A 14224-nucleotide genomic window follows, 5' to 3' on the forward strand; every position below is an offset into this window, starting at 1 on the left:
CGCTAGCGCTACAAGGGCGGCGTTGACCAGCTCGTCGCTCGAGGTTCTCGCGTCCCTTAGCTTTGACGACGCTGGATTCGTTGAACACATGTGCCACGGTCCTAAGGGCAACGCGCCTACCTTCTACCAGGCGTACGTCAAGGCGGTGCAGGCGAAGATCCAGGAGAACGCCCGGCTCGAGTTTGACGCCATCTGGCGCGAGCACGAGCAGACAGGCGTCCCACGCTCGATCCTTTCGGACAAGCTGTCGAGTGCCATCACGACGCTCGACCAACAGCTGCAGCACTCGGACCTGTGGGAGACGGAGCACGTCCGCCGCGCCGTGCTTGCGGACGCCCTACCCAATCTGTTGATCGAGAAGATTGGCCTCGACACCATTATCCACCGCGTCCCGGACGCGTACCTGCGCGCCATCTTTGGCAGCTACCTCGCCAGCCGCTTCGTGTATGAGTGCGGTAGCTCGCCGAGCCAGTTTGCGTTCTACGACTTGTATGACAACCCCCCCAGTCCTTTACTTAATTTGGCATGACCATGTACTAACTGTGTCGATAGCATGTCGAAGAGGATGGCCAACATCAAGGCCTAATTTCGATTTTTAGTAGCTCCTGTTTGGTATTACTGTTTAGCATTGGTTTCTGGTGTTTTGTATTTGGGCGGGTTGGCGTACAAAAACCGCAGCAGCGTTAGAGAAAACACACCCAGCCTATTTTGGCATGGAATCAGGATCAGTGAAGGGCGCTTGTGTTACATAAAAAGATTTTGTTGTTAATAGCGGTTATCATTCTCCTTGCTTTTGTCATTGCTCTTGAATGATTCTTTTTGCACGTTGGATCCTCAACCTCAGCATATTGGGGGCACGTTTTCGGTTTTGGTCTAGTGGTATATATACATCGTTATTAGGGAAAGAGTCTACCTATCATTCACAGTCTCCAGTGTTCTTGCTTTTGCGGCAATGCCCGTTTTATGACACCGGTGACATGGACCCGTCAGTATCTTGATCTTGTTAAGGTGTTGATTGTTTGCCAATAGGTAGATACTAAACTGGTAGGCCCCTCATCACCATGCCATGAGAAAGCGTAACTTGGGAGGATAAAATAGTTGAGAAGTACTTGGAACCGGAAATCAGGTATTGGTAGCACATCAAGTCCTCAAGTGGGCATCCTTCCTGGATAATCAAGTATGGCAGATGAGAAGGTTCGAAACCGACTCAGCAGTCGTCACCACGGACAATGACGTTCCAGTTGTCTTTGTAAAAGATCTGGCCTTGGGTCAGGGTCATCGAGGGGAAGATTTCGTGGCATGTGTTTTTGATTCTGTCGGCGCCGTGGGCGATGTTCTAGGAAGACATGGGGAGGATTAGTACCTCAGGTACTTTGTAAGTATTGATGGGAGCTGGCTGGGGATGTGGGTTCGAGGTGTGTGTGGCGGAATTACCTGGTAGCTGTTCAGCTCCTTGCGGGATCGGTTGTCGTTGCACCAGTATATGGCAGAACCGTACTGTGGGTGTAGGTAGAATCACAGTTGGTTAGCCATCATTCTTTCATGGGAAATAGTTAGCTGAGAAGGTGCACGACGTACTGAGCAGGACACCCTAGCGCAAGTACTGGGTCGCGGGTTGTGCCACGGGCGGCCAGGGACGCCGTTTAGATAGTCGATGCCTGGTAATACGAGAAGAAAGACGAGGGCACAGTGTTAGAATGGTCCGGTCACTCGGTGCAAATGAGGATTCGTGGAATCCACGCCACGACGTACCGTCCTGGATGGCGGAAAGTCTCGCGTAGTCCCAGTGGCCGACCCAGCAATGGAGCTTGGTCTCGTCGTAGCACTTCTCTAGTAGGGAGTTCTCGTCGTGGCGGCTCGTGGAGGTGGAGGCGGCGGTGATGGAAGCGATGAGCTGGGCCCGCGAGTTGGGGACGAGCACGTCGAATTGGGCCACGACCTCTTGCGCCGTGCCGTTAAGCTGAACCGTTTGACCATCGGGACCGTTGAACTCCCACGTGGCGGGGGCGATGGTGTAGCCCTCGATCGGGCTATCTTTCGCAGCGGGGGGCTACGAGTTAATAGGAGGTGGGGTTAGAGGATTCTTTACGTTTGATGGACAAGGCGGCTCACAGCGACTGCGGCTGCTGCAAGGACAGAGGTGAGTGCGATGGAGCGGAGGTTGGTGAAGGTCATGTTGAATGAGTTGCAGAGGTATGGCATACGATGATCGCTGGAGGTTGTTGTGAGAGATGAGAAACATGGTAGAAGAGAGCAGATAGAGAGAACTACGCATCTTAAATACTTGCTGAGCCTGGTTTCTCAACGAGGGTTTTCGACACTATTATTGGATTGTCGTGCGTCATCATCGCCTTGCTCTTGCCATTCTTCGGCTCAGAATGGCCATAGGATTAGTTTGATGGTGCCCTGAGTGCCATTGCCCTCATCACGTGTGGAACCTGTGTGGACCGTTATGCTGTTTCACGGAAAGGACGCTCGAGTTGGCCATCTCAGTTTGTGGCATTCTCAAGTCTCCAAAGATCTCGTGCTGGTTTGCTGCTTGCTATCTGGGTAACTGACCATATACCTAATGTCTCGGAGACGGGATGGTCACACGAGTATTTTGGGAATTCGGTCCTTTCCCGGTACCCAAGTCTCAAGATCATCATCTGAATATCTTGGATTGTCACGGCGGATCCCGATAGCACAACGAACAAACGGGAAGGAAAACCCTGTAAACTGTGCCATTTTCCCACGATATGGCGGCCCCAACCTACCTAAGTAGACAACTCAAACACTGTCTTTGGAGAGACGATTAAAATAGATGTCTTGTACTGGCTTCGGATCACGCAATACATTTCCTCGTTTCTCGAGGCTGGTGTTTTGTATCGGGTAGGACGGCCTCGGGATATGATGACACAATGAGGTAGCGGGCTTGCGGCTTCACATACCCACCGTTGCAGCTAATATTGTAGATTGACGTCACCGTATTGGCTCGCGAGAGAAATCAAGGATGGATAAGGCACAGGATATGTGGGAAGATCTGGATTCAATGACATTCTCCCGTTACTAGGCTGGAAATCATGGAGGGCTGCACCGTGCATTGGAAAGCGGTTGATTGTGGTATGCCTTACTCGATCTCTGGATTAGCGACCGAATTCATAATTTGAGCCCAGATCGTCGGAGCTTTGAACTCTCGAAACGCTTCAAAGACGTAAGCGGAATGTTGATGAACTAGGTACCTAATAGTGCTGAAAATTGTTGGTTTTACACCCATCGGTTTCACCAGAAAGTTTGCATGTATCTGGCATCTGGAAGGATCTTCAAGTTAGTCAGTTTCATTCTTCCTATACCGAAGACTAAATAAAGCATAGTGGCTGAGGGTACTCAACTTGTAACGTGCCTGGGCGTCTGCGCTGGGCTTGTATCACGTCTTCTCTCACTCAAGTGATACTATAGGATCCATAAGAATGTTGTGTTACTGGTTGGGCTGTTTTCCTCCATTGCGACTCATTCAAGGATCTAAGTGCTGGCTTAGTGAGAGATGAAGGCTGCTTTTCTGTGACGAACCTACTTCAGGACCCTGTCCTGTTAGGGTTCAGCTTCGGTTGAAGGTAATCTCTCAAGGGTGCTTAGGTTCACAACAAAGGCTTGTCTCAACAGTAGGCTTCCGAGCTTGTAGCGAACTGTAGTTGTGATTGCTAACTGGAGAACTCCCAGAGCTCTCCAGGACGAGTGACTATATACTAGCTGATTCCTAAGTGCTCAGTGTGCTCAGTATGCCCTTGGCAACTGAGCTCACTGATCAATGTTGAGCCATCCCGGCTCCCTATTGGTGGTCCTGTCCTGGTGCTCAGTGTGCTCAGTCTGTCCTTGGCAACTGAGCTCACTGATCACCTTGACTACTCCTTGGCCTCCTGATTGGTTGCTAATGATTGGCTCGGGGCGTCCCGCGCCCCCCCCGGGTCCCTCCTGTTGGCATATTCGTGACATTTTCCAAGTTCTCATTTATGAGGAGTTCTCCTCCTTGAACTGTAGCGTTTTCCTATTTGAACTGTAGTGGTCCGTGCGCAACACTGCAAAACGTCGGCTAATTAATTCTGCCGCTTGATGCCTGCCACACAGCATCACAGCATAACACCCGAAGCAACGTTACGATTCCACAACGGCGCAGTGAGAATACCCTCATTTGGGCATCGAGAATGGATTATTTAAGTGCTAATTTTTTGATTTCAGGTTTTCTTATTAAATATATGTCATTGCGCAGTCTGCAGGACATGGAGGAGTTACCGGCTTCACTCCAACCAGAGGCTGTCTTGACAGGGTCTCCTTATGGTGCACCTGCACCACCAAGCATCCCGCTAGGCCACCGTCTCCTCACTGGCCCGGCTTACGCCTCCTGCAACGAGCTCTTGCTTGATCTGAACTTTTAGGGGAAGTCCTATGGTCTGGGATTTGTGAAGAGGCGAGCTTCGAATTGAGAGTTTTGCGTATTTTCCTGAATCAGGGCTTGAAGAACTTCTTGGTATTCGTGCGTTCTGCTGGATGAAAATGGTGACTATTGGAGCGAAGTTCCATGATTTGTCTCCAAAGTAGGGCTCCGAATCATGCAGCTCACCGCCTTCCCGTTTTGGCTGACGCACGGACCACTACAGTTCAAATAGGAAAACGCTACAGTTCAAGGAGGAGAACTCTTTATGAGTGCTGGGCTGGATATAATGAATAGATATTCCACGACGTCCTAGAATATTGGCGATGGGAATTTAATCCAAGCATGGAAAAAAGACTTCTTGTAATAAAATTCCTAAATGTTATCTTTACTTACATTCCCTAGCACCTTCTGTCAGACAGTTAGCGTACTTCTGCTGAGGCGGAATCTATAATGACCATCACTGGTTTGACCTTTTGAATTTGGTAGTTAGTACAGAGAACTGTCCATATATACATGTAAGTAGATACGCTGCTCTAGTGATGACCACCCAAATCCCCATTATACGGTCAACAAGGCATCTTCGCGCTCTTATCCCCTAGGCCACACACCTGCCTATTGCCTAGGCCACACGCACGCCTTAACATGTCTGTGCGAAGGCCACCGCGCCAATTTTCACGTTAAGTGATGCCGCACAGTCGGTGGCGACCTCACTTTAAGAGTCATCGAAGAGGTACGTGCGCGCCGACGCGGTGTTTATATGGCTGGCCGACCCTGAAGCTCTGTCACCCCGCAAGGACACCAGTACACGAATATGGAGCACACACCCGACACCACCGGCTCGCTATCCGCCCAATCCCACCACGACCGGACCCGGGCGTGCCCAGTCACGCCCCGCCAGGACCCCGGGGGGGACTCCCACAGCTGCATCATCGACTACCGCCGGGAAGCTTTCAAGGTCACTTGGTGGGGGCGCGTTGAGTGCCCCGGTTTGACCAAGTTCCCGGCCGTCGGCGATGCTGAAGTCTCCCCCGTGCCGTTGACTCCCGCCCTCGCCGCTGCGTGGAAACAGTCGTCGCCCCTCAACCACGGCTGCTACGCCTCCGTCCGCGCCTCCGACGGGCCTGGGGATCGGTTCCCGGTCCTCAAGGTGGCCCACCCAGACTCGCCCTCCGTAGACCTCATCGAGGGCGAGTTTAATGTCCTCAACTCGCTGAGGGGTCGGGGGACTTCCGGTGCCCGAGGTGGACCCGCGCCCCATCGTGGACAGTGGGCGCATCCACGGGTACCGGATGCGCCCGCTCTGCAAGTTGGGGCAAGGTGAGTTGAAAGCTCGGCGGGATGAGGTCCGGCGGGCGCTGCCGCAGCTCCACGCGGCGGGGTTTTGCCATGGGGACGTGAACCCCGGCAACGTGATGAAGGACGGAAACGGCAGGATTGTGTTGGTTGACTTCGGTTTTGCGGGACGGATAGGCACCGTCGTTCCCCCGTCGATCCCTTCGTGGGTGTATACGGGTCCTGTCTTCGCTGCGGAGGAGGATTTAACCGCCCTCGATGACTTGTGCCTGTTCAGCTGAGCCAGACCTGATCCCTCTGGCCAAAAAAAGCTGCTGGGAGAAAAAAAAAAAACCAAAAAAAACAAAAACAAAAAACAAAAGAAAAATCAGCAAGGGAGACAGCAAGATAGACATTAAATAAAAATCTTTTTTTTTCAGCTCTCAAATGGCTTTCATTTCGTTCTCGTCGCTAAAGGTTTGGCCTACATCTGCACTTGGGTTTGGCTTCTTTTGCTCCTGCCTGTGTAAAACCTGACCTCGAAAGCATGTAAGAGTTTCCATAGCATGCACATGGAGCTTGGCATGCATAAAAGGAGGTCTCGTTTGTCTATATCTTTCTACCCGTTCAGATCGCAGCATGACACCAACCACAAACCTCAAAACCCCAGCAGCGTTAACTTTAGCTTGGCCACCGATTGAGGAGCGATACAGAATTACCGGCGGTAAATTGGGGATGGGCTAGATACTCAGGTAGCTGGCTGGCCGAAGCCATTGAGGTTTGATACAAGTACTCGAGGGCAGCTGTGGGGTCAGATGCTTGGTGTAATAGGTAGTTACATCGGTCGTGGCGACAAGAACTCAGGAACACCACTTTCAACGGAGAGAGCATCTTGGACAATTAGTCGTGAAGCGTGATCTGTGCTATGATTTCTATCTAAAAGTAGACAATGCTAATAAGTAACTAGGTAGGTAAGGTACCTAGTGATACAAAGGGTGTTGTATAGGGGGTGTGAGAGATGAGCGGAAGGGGTTGCGAGGCTCAAAGGCACTGCCAGTACCACTCTATTCCGTTAATCGAAAGCTGAAGAAAGAGAGGAAAGATACAAGATAGCGCGTTGGCAACGCGAGAAGGCATGCCCAGAACGGAGCTAGTCCGGATGCGGAAGTGCACCTCCAACCCCAACCCTGGGTGCGCTTTCCGTCACAGGGGGAGAACTTAATCTTTAAAAACGGCACCCCTCTCTAACCTTGTAGGATGGGTCTCTCAAAGACAGAAGACAAGAAAACAAGGGCTATTTCTACCTGCCCGGGGCCCACTAAGCGAATGCTGCTGGCACATAGGTAGTAGTATGTTATACATATCCGCTCCCTCAGGTTGGATAAAAGGGCTGCGCTCTCGCCAAAAATATTGCGAATAGCCCGAGCCAAGCTCCAGTAAATGCGATACCGGATCATTGGAGACGGGTACACACGGAGCTGAAGTCAAGCATACTTTCTGTGAAACTCCATAACTGTTCACAAGTTCCGTACGTAGAAGGTATCACTAAACAAATCCCACGGCGCTATTGAGCGAGGAAGAGCAAACTTTGGAAGACAGCAAACTTTTTTTCAGAAAACCAAGGTCAGAAAAAAGCACACGTTGAGCACGAACATCATTTTGGACATTCAGGTCACTGTACCGGGGCAGACGTTGCAGATCGGGGGGAAACGAGGGTATTTCTTCTGATTCATCGTCCCGGCTGTTATGTCGTTCGTCAACTCATCGCCGCTCGGCCCCGGATACGCCGCCCCAGTGACGCCGATAGAGAACCCTACCAGCCGACGTCGGCTGTTGCCTGTTTGCCCGTGACGAAGGAGGCCGCAATTGTATTCACTAGCTTGGGTGGGTGCTAGGCAATCGCAGACAAATAGCAGACCTTTCCCTAAGACCGCCCGAGATGCTCCAAAACACAGAAAGAAGTTGCCCCGTAACTGTTGGTTGCCGCTTAGACCTCCGTCGTGACCTTCGCCTTCGCGTTGGTGACCTTGACACCTAATTGCTTCGCCCGCGCAATGATGTCGACCCGCTTCCTCGAGGAGACGTTGTGGGCGATCCTGGAGAGACCGCGTTAGCCCTGTATTGCCCCAATGACACATCCCACAATTTCTGTCGGCGGCATTCCGCTCGAGGTTGGATACGAGTGAGCACGTACTCTGCGGCGTAAGTCTTGTTGTGCATAAGGAGGAGCTCGACGTCCTGGACGTTGCTGACGAGGAAAGCCTTGTGGCCCGAAGGCATCATGTGGCGGGTCTTCTTGTTGGAGCCATAGCCGATCTGCAAGCGCGAGGAGAATCCTCCTGTTAGCCGTGATTCCTCGTCTCCCGCGCAGCAGAGGTCCGAGCAGGCCGCTAATCCCACTGTTGTTTCCCAAGTCCCGACTCTTCGAGAACTTCGCCCGCAATAGGACCCAAGAAGAGGTTGCCACATACCGAGGGCATAGCCAGAGTGCCCCTGAAGCGCCTCCGGACCCGGTTGTCAATACCCTTGGGCTTGCGCCACGCCGCGTCGACACATTTGAAGCGATCGCTCTGGTGGCGCATGAAGCGCTTAGTGCCTACAAACCAACATGCTTGTCAACATTCGCGCTCTAAAAAATCCCATCGTTGACTCAAAGTTCGGTATCTCGGCGTGAGATGTGAAGGGCTTGTTCGGTGGTTCGGGAGATCAATCGGTGGAGAGAGAGGGCTCGAGGGACGTACGCTTCTTCACGATCGGGATGTGCTTCTTGGCGGCAACCATCTGTGCGGTTTGTTAGAATGGAGAGTAATTGGGAATATGGAGCTGATAATGGCAGCAAAACGGGTGGTTTTTACCTTGACGGTATTGTTGTCGGGTGATGGTCGAATTTGGCGTCGTCACGGTCGGGACCTACCTTGGGAAAAATTCCAGAAATTGGTCGAGCTGGTGGGCTTAGGGTTGTGTGAAAATTGTTAAGGCTGAGTGGTCTGTGCATATTTCGATGCGGGTCTCAGCTTGGCAGAACGGCGAGGCATGGGGCCCGCCTCTTATCGATAAGTGACAGCGAGGGGCCAAGAACACCATCACTTGTTGAACTTCATGGTAGCAGGAGCATCACTACCTCGACGCGATTAATCTTTTGCTTTTCCTCGCCGTGTTGTCCAGACGTTGAATGCAATAATTACGAGTATGACCTTCGGGTGAGGGCCGGGAGCCTGCACTTCGCATCCTCCAGAGGTGAGATCACAACTCCCCGAGCACCACCAGTATCCCACGAGCATCAGAAATCAAGTCGGATACGAGAAGGAATCTTTCGAACACATTGCGAGTATCACGTATGCGGGCATTCCGGGCGAGACGTCTACAATATTTTCGGATCATTAAGTCATGCCCCGTCTATGTAGAATGAAGTCCCCGAACGAGAAGACAAGCGACCCCACCATGGTGTTTGCTCGACTTCTCATGTCTATAGTTGGCATTGGAACAGCGAAAAATCACCCCCGATCATGCCACAAGCCTAAATATGCCTGAAGCCGGGGGGGTGGCACTATTTGGCGCGATGAACTTCAGGCTATCCAAGCCGACGAACCGCGTCGATGACTTTGCTGGAGAGTGTTGACTGGGCGGCCCATCTCTGCCTCCACACCGTAACGGAGGAGCCCATGGCCGATGGTCCTAGCTTCAAAAGCCGCAAAGGGTACTTGTATCCCCCGTTTATCATGGGTTATCCCTTGATGCCATATTGCCACAAGACCGGTAGTCCGTAATTGACTTATTGTGTGGCGCACTGCGGGCCGCCCTCGTCTTCCTCATCGTCTTCCCACTCGCCGCCGTATCGCGGGTCGCCTTGGTAGAGCACCCATCTGTGAAGCTACTGTCAGCCATGCTCGTGGTTACTTGTGCTAGTGGGACTTACCTTTTCGAATATCGGCGTCCTCCTCGTAATGCACCTCATCGATCTCGTCAGCCTGGATAGGTGCCGCGGGAGGGTGGGAGGAGTTTCTGAAGACGTCTCGTGGTCGCCTGTCATTCGGCAGCCCAGCCGTCCTCGTGGGAAGTCAATCTTAACCAATGAGGTACCAGATCTCCCTTTCAGATCTCCCCCTCTTGTGAGGCATACCCATCGTTCGGAACCTTTGAGCGCATTCACCAGGCCGAAGAATCTTGCCGCGGGGAGTGGTCGATGTGAATACCCCTGCCATCAAAGGTGCTTGATGACAACACGAGAGAAGCCGGACAAAGCCTCGGCAAGGGTGACGTGTAGGTCTGCCGAGAGATCGTGGCCGATGCGGGTGAAGTCATCGTGTGGCTCCTCGATAAGGTGGAAGATGAGGTCGCCGGGCGTCATGTCGGGCATCTGGTCGGCCTCGCCTTCGAGCACAATTCGCTCGCCCTGCAAGGAACCGCGAGGGATATAGAGCTCTAGTGCCTTGGTCTCCTTGACGGTCCGCTTACCCTTGCACTTCTTGCAGCGGTCCTTCTCCTTGTAGTACATACCAGAGCCCTGGCAGTGGTCACAGGGGATCACCTCCTTGCGGACGAGGCCGGGGCCAACCTGACGGAACGCTTCCTGGCGGCCGATACCACGGCAGCGGTCGCAGGTATTGGGCTTGACCTTGTCCTTTGCACCGCTACCCTTGCACTGACCGCAGATGACTTGTTTCTCAGCGGCGAACTTGACTGTCTTGCCCTTGTACAGCTCTTCGAGCGTGACTTTGTAGGGTTGTTCTTCGTCCGGGCTCCGTCTCGGCCGCCGGGGGCCACCACCGGGCATGCCACCAGGCATACCGCCCATATTCATGCCGAACATCTGGGAGAGAATATCGTTGAGATCAACCTCGGCACCGCCGGGCCCCCCTCGTGAGGGGTCAAAGGCAGCCATGCCGTGGGTGTCGTAGAGATGGCGCTTCTCCTCATCGCGAAGGATTTCGTATGCTTGCGTAATCGCTTTGAACTTGGCTTCGGACTCGGCACGGATGTCTTCGGAGACCTTGTCAGGGTGGTGTTGCAGTGCCAACTGGCGAGGATCAGTCAGTGCCTTGTGCGAGGGATGATCTCGGCTGGGTAATGAAATTCACCTTTCGATAAGACTTCTTGATATCGTTGGGGCTAGCCGACTTGTCTACTTCGAGGAGGGCTGTATGTCACGAAGACGAGTTAGCAAATGGTTGCTGCGCTACGTTGTGTTGTCGCTCCAAACACAACAGGTGACAAGGGTGTGGCGTACCGTAGAGGTCCAGGTCCTCGTCTGCACCCGGACCGTCCATGATTGCAGATTTATTTGGGCTTTAGTTGGATTCGAAGAGGAACTGTCGCAGCAGGTGGTAAAATCTGGACAAAACAAATCGCGGGCGGTGTTGGTGGGGGGTGTGCCTTCGCCAAAGAACCGAAGTGGTGGGTGGGATAATCGGAGGAGCGCCGTTGGGAGTTGGAAATTTTAGTTACAGCCTGCAGCGCCAGAGGGGCCCCACGTTCAGAAGGGGCCGTTTGCGAAGGTGCCTGACAACCGGAATTTATGTTTGTTTGACTGGTGAAGGTCCGCGGGCTGTCACAATTTTACTGCTCTGGGTACCAGCTATGCAAGGCGAGGCAATGTTGCTTTATGCCGTGGAATTCAACTGCAAACAACTCTGGTATGGACAACAAAGCCGAGTGCCTCATCAAAGGATTGTCACTAACAAAGCATTCAAAACGCGCCTAGAGGCGAGGTACCGATGTTTCAAATGCTGGGGCATCCTTGAGCTGACGTGAGTTGGTATCAGTTGTCGGACAGTGTTGAACCACTCATTAGGCCGTATTTACGATTTACGGCAGAGTGTCATAGAAGCGATCGGATTCCTAGATGCGCTATGAGAGCCGCCTGCTCTTCATCTTCACAATGAAAGTGCACATGTCCAGAAAAAAAAAGCGGTGACAACCATGGGTGAGCGGGCGCCTTATCAGTAAACCCCACCTTCCTTCCTATCAAGGCAACACCGAGCTGCTTGGTTTTAGCACCGCCACATAGTGAGAGTCTAGCCGCCACAACTGTCCTTGTCAACTTGCAAAGGGTCGAGATTCTAAGTGTGGCTGAACTCATCATTCAACATCCCAAAACACCAAAACACCAACCCCATAGAGGCTCTTTAACAACCCCCGTGAATCTTTTTGGAAATGGAGAGTTTTGTTTTGAGAGGTAGGGGGCTCTTGAGTAGGCCATTATCATCGGGATGCCTAAGATGGAGACCTCTTCCACAGACCCTACAACGTTTTTCCTTCACGACCACACCTCGTCTCACTGTAGATCCGGGGAAAAAGCCGTCGCAAGATAGGACTAAACTACCTGACACGCCATGCCGTACTCGCTTTGCCCCATCACCAACGGGGTACTTGCATCTCGGATCCCTGAGGACAGCCCTCTTCAACTACCTCTTAGCCAGGGCAACCGGGGGCCAATTTGTTTTGCGGATTGAAGACACGGACCAGGTGAGACCATGTTTTGGGCTGGGAGACGATGCGTCAAGGGGTTACTAGATACTCACATGCATATAGTCTCGTCTCGTATCAGACGCAGAAGATAGGCTGTACAAAGACCTAAGATGGGCTGGTTTATCATGGGACGAAGGTGAGCCGTTGAACTCATCCACCGCTGGCCGCTCTGGCAACTCACAACATTGGCAGGTCCTGATATGCAGGGGCCATATGGGCCTTACCGGCAGGTAAGTGTTCTCTTCTTGGGGCGTGTTTCGACACATTTTAGACTGACTGTTTCAGTCCGAAAGGCTCCCTCTCTACAAAGAGCATGCCGATAAACTTGTGCGAGAGGAAAAGGCATACCGGTGTTTCTGCTCCCCTGAGGCCCTAGAAAAACACAAAAAGGAAGGCCCACGAATCCGGGTCAACCAACCCTTTACCCCGGCACATGTCGACACATCTCTCTCGAGGAGTCCGACGATCGTGCCCATAAGGGCGAAGAGTTTGCGATTCGGTTCAAGAGCGCCGAGGAGCCGCTCATGATTCGGGACATAATCTACAATCGATTCAAAAAGAAGGATCCCGAGGATGACTACATCATCATGAAACGTGATGGTTTCCCGACATATCACTTTGCCAATGTTGTCGACGACCGTCATATGAAGATTACCCACGTCATTCGAGGAGCCGTAGGTTCACACTTTCACCTCAGAACGGCCTGAGCTGACTGTGTAACGCGTGCGTAGGAGTGGCTCGTTTCCACCCCAAAACATGTTGAGTTGTACCAGGCATTTGGTTGGGAGCCCCCAGAGTTCGCCCATCTCGGCCTGCTGGTCGATAAAAACCGGCAGAAACTCAGCAAGCGCGACAACTCGGCCAGCATGGAGTACTACCAGAATGGCCACATTCTTCCCTCGGCCCTCCTCAACTTTGCCGTCTTGCTGGGCTGGCGGGCTCCGCCCACAAAAGGCGATGTCATGACCCTAGAGGAGATGGTTGAAAACGTACGTATCCAACCAACCCACCCATCAAACCTGTGCACCTCCCTCTCCTAACACCACAAATCTTTAGTTGTCCCTCAAGTTCAGCAAAGGCGACATCATCGTCTCCCTCCAAAAACTCCCCTTCCTCCAAGACAAGCACCTCAACCGGCTCTTCGACAAACCCACCAAGACCCCCACCGAGCAGCAAACCATCGAGCAGGAATTCCTCCAACCGCTCCGCACCGCCATCGAGCAAGCCCAACAAACCAAAGACTCACCCTCACCCTCACCACCATCAACACCACCACCACCGGCCACCCTCCCCCCCTCCTCCATCGGCCCCCTCCGGCTCCCCACCCCCCACCTCCTCGAAAACGAGCGCTACCGGCCCGACCTGCTCCGCCTCGTCCAGGGCGCGCGCAAGATCTCGCTGGACGACCCGGCCGACCGCTTCGCCGCCGCGCTGTCCAAGCTGCGCTACTACATCTGGGACGTGCCGCGGCCGGTGCTGGAGCAGGCGGCGCGGGCGCTCGCCGCCGACAACCCCGCGCTGTTGGGCCAGGGCCAGGACGACGGGACCCCGGCGCTGGCTGTGGCGGCGGCGGTTATGGCGGAGAAGTTCCGCGCCGTGAGCGAGGCGGCTTGGAAGCGCGAAGGGATCGAGGAGGCGATGCATGCGATTGGGGCGGACGAGGTGTTTCGGGGGTGCTTTGCTGCTGCTGCTGATGCTGATGGCGTGCGGGGAAACATGTATGCCGCGCTGCGGTGGGCGTTGCTGGGTGGGGATAAGGGGTTGCCGATGTGGACTACGATTGAGATTTTGGGGAGGGACGAGACGCTGCGGCGGTTGGAGGTCGCGGAGTCTGCTGCGAGAAGCGCAGCTGAGCTTGGAGATGAGCCCGCGGCGGAGGTGGCGTAACTACCTGGTTTACCTAGGCGAACAGCGATGGTGACGCCTGGGGGTTGTATAACAGTGTAGTGTGTAATAGAGTCGTTGTTGGGACCAGACGGATTGTGCATACAAATACCACCAAGCCCGGATTTTCCACTCCCCAGCATGCCCTTCCCTGCCTAGCACCATGCCCTGCGCCGTTTAATGTATCAT

The 14224-nt window shown here is 53.3% G+C and overlaps 6 protein-coding genes across 6 annotated transcripts in view; 3 read left to right on the forward strand and 3 right to left on the reverse strand.

Annotated features, from left to right (window-relative positions):
- Positions 1–586, forward strand: part of CHGG_03059 (NAD-specific glutamate dehydrogenase) — a gene marked incomplete at both ends in the record, with an annotated part of 3338 nt that extends 2752 nt beyond the window's left edge. Inside the window, 2 exons of the mRNA XM_001229574.1 lie at positions 61–489; positions 553–586. Coding sequence (XP_001229575.1) covers positions 61–489; positions 553–586 — 463 coding nt within the window. The remainder of the gene's footprint in view (positions 1–60; positions 490–552) is intronic.
- Positions 587–1207: 621 nt separating this feature from the next.
- Positions 1208–2175, reverse strand: CHGG_03060 (uncharacterized protein; the record flags this gene model as incomplete). The annotated part of the gene is made up of 5 exons (XM_001229575.1): positions 1208–1336; positions 1435–1497; positions 1579–1658; positions 1753–2050; positions 2113–2175. The coding sequence occupies 5 exons, from the start codon at positions 2173–2175 to the stop codon at positions 1208–1210; spliced, it is 633 nt and encodes a 210-aa protein (XP_001229576.1).
- A 3047-nt stretch (positions 2176–5222) lies between these two features.
- On the forward strand, positions 5223–5985 carry CHGG_03061 (uncharacterized protein; the record flags this gene model as incomplete). The annotated part of the gene is made up of 2 exons (XM_001229576.1): positions 5223–5728; positions 5844–5985. The coding sequence occupies 2 exons, from the start codon at positions 5223–5225 to the stop codon at positions 5983–5985; spliced, it is 648 nt and encodes a 215-aa protein (XP_001229577.1).
- Positions 5986–7670: 1685 nt separating this feature from the next.
- CHGG_03062 (60S ribosomal protein L32) lies at positions 7671–8464 on the reverse strand (the record flags this gene model as incomplete). Its single annotated transcript, XM_001229577.1, has 4 exons — positions 7671–7779; positions 7878–7999; positions 8155–8279; positions 8425–8464. 4 exons carry the CDS (start codon positions 8462–8464, stop codon positions 7671–7673), a joined length of 396 nt encoding a protein of 131 aa, XP_001229578.1.
- A 1420-nt stretch (positions 8465–9884) lies between these two features.
- CHGG_03063 (uncharacterized protein) lies at positions 9885–10950 on the reverse strand (the record flags this gene model as incomplete). Its single annotated transcript, XM_001229578.1, has 3 exons — positions 9885–10700; positions 10762–10820; positions 10911–10950. The coding sequence occupies 3 exons, from the start codon at positions 10948–10950 to the stop codon at positions 9885–9887; spliced, it is 915 nt and encodes a 304-aa protein (XP_001229579.1).
- Positions 10951–12015: 1065 nt separating this feature from the next.
- CHGG_03064 (uncharacterized protein) lies at positions 12016–14038 on the forward strand (the record flags this gene model as incomplete). The annotated part of the gene is made up of 5 exons (XM_001229579.1): positions 12016–12048; positions 12215–12381; positions 12546–12825; positions 12883–13140; positions 13208–14038. 5 exons carry the CDS (start codon positions 12016–12018, stop codon positions 14036–14038), a joined length of 1569 nt encoding a protein of 522 aa, XP_001229580.1.
- Positions 14039–14224: the final 186 nt, after the last annotated feature.

Source organism: Chaetomium globosum, genomic scaffold, assembly GCF_000143365.1.
Source record: "Chaetomium globosum CBS 148.51 scaffold_2 genomic scaffold, whole genome shotgun sequence".
NCBI classification, from domain to species: Eukaryota; Fungi; Ascomycota; class Sordariomycetes; order Sordariales; family Chaetomiaceae; genus Chaetomium; species Chaetomium globosum.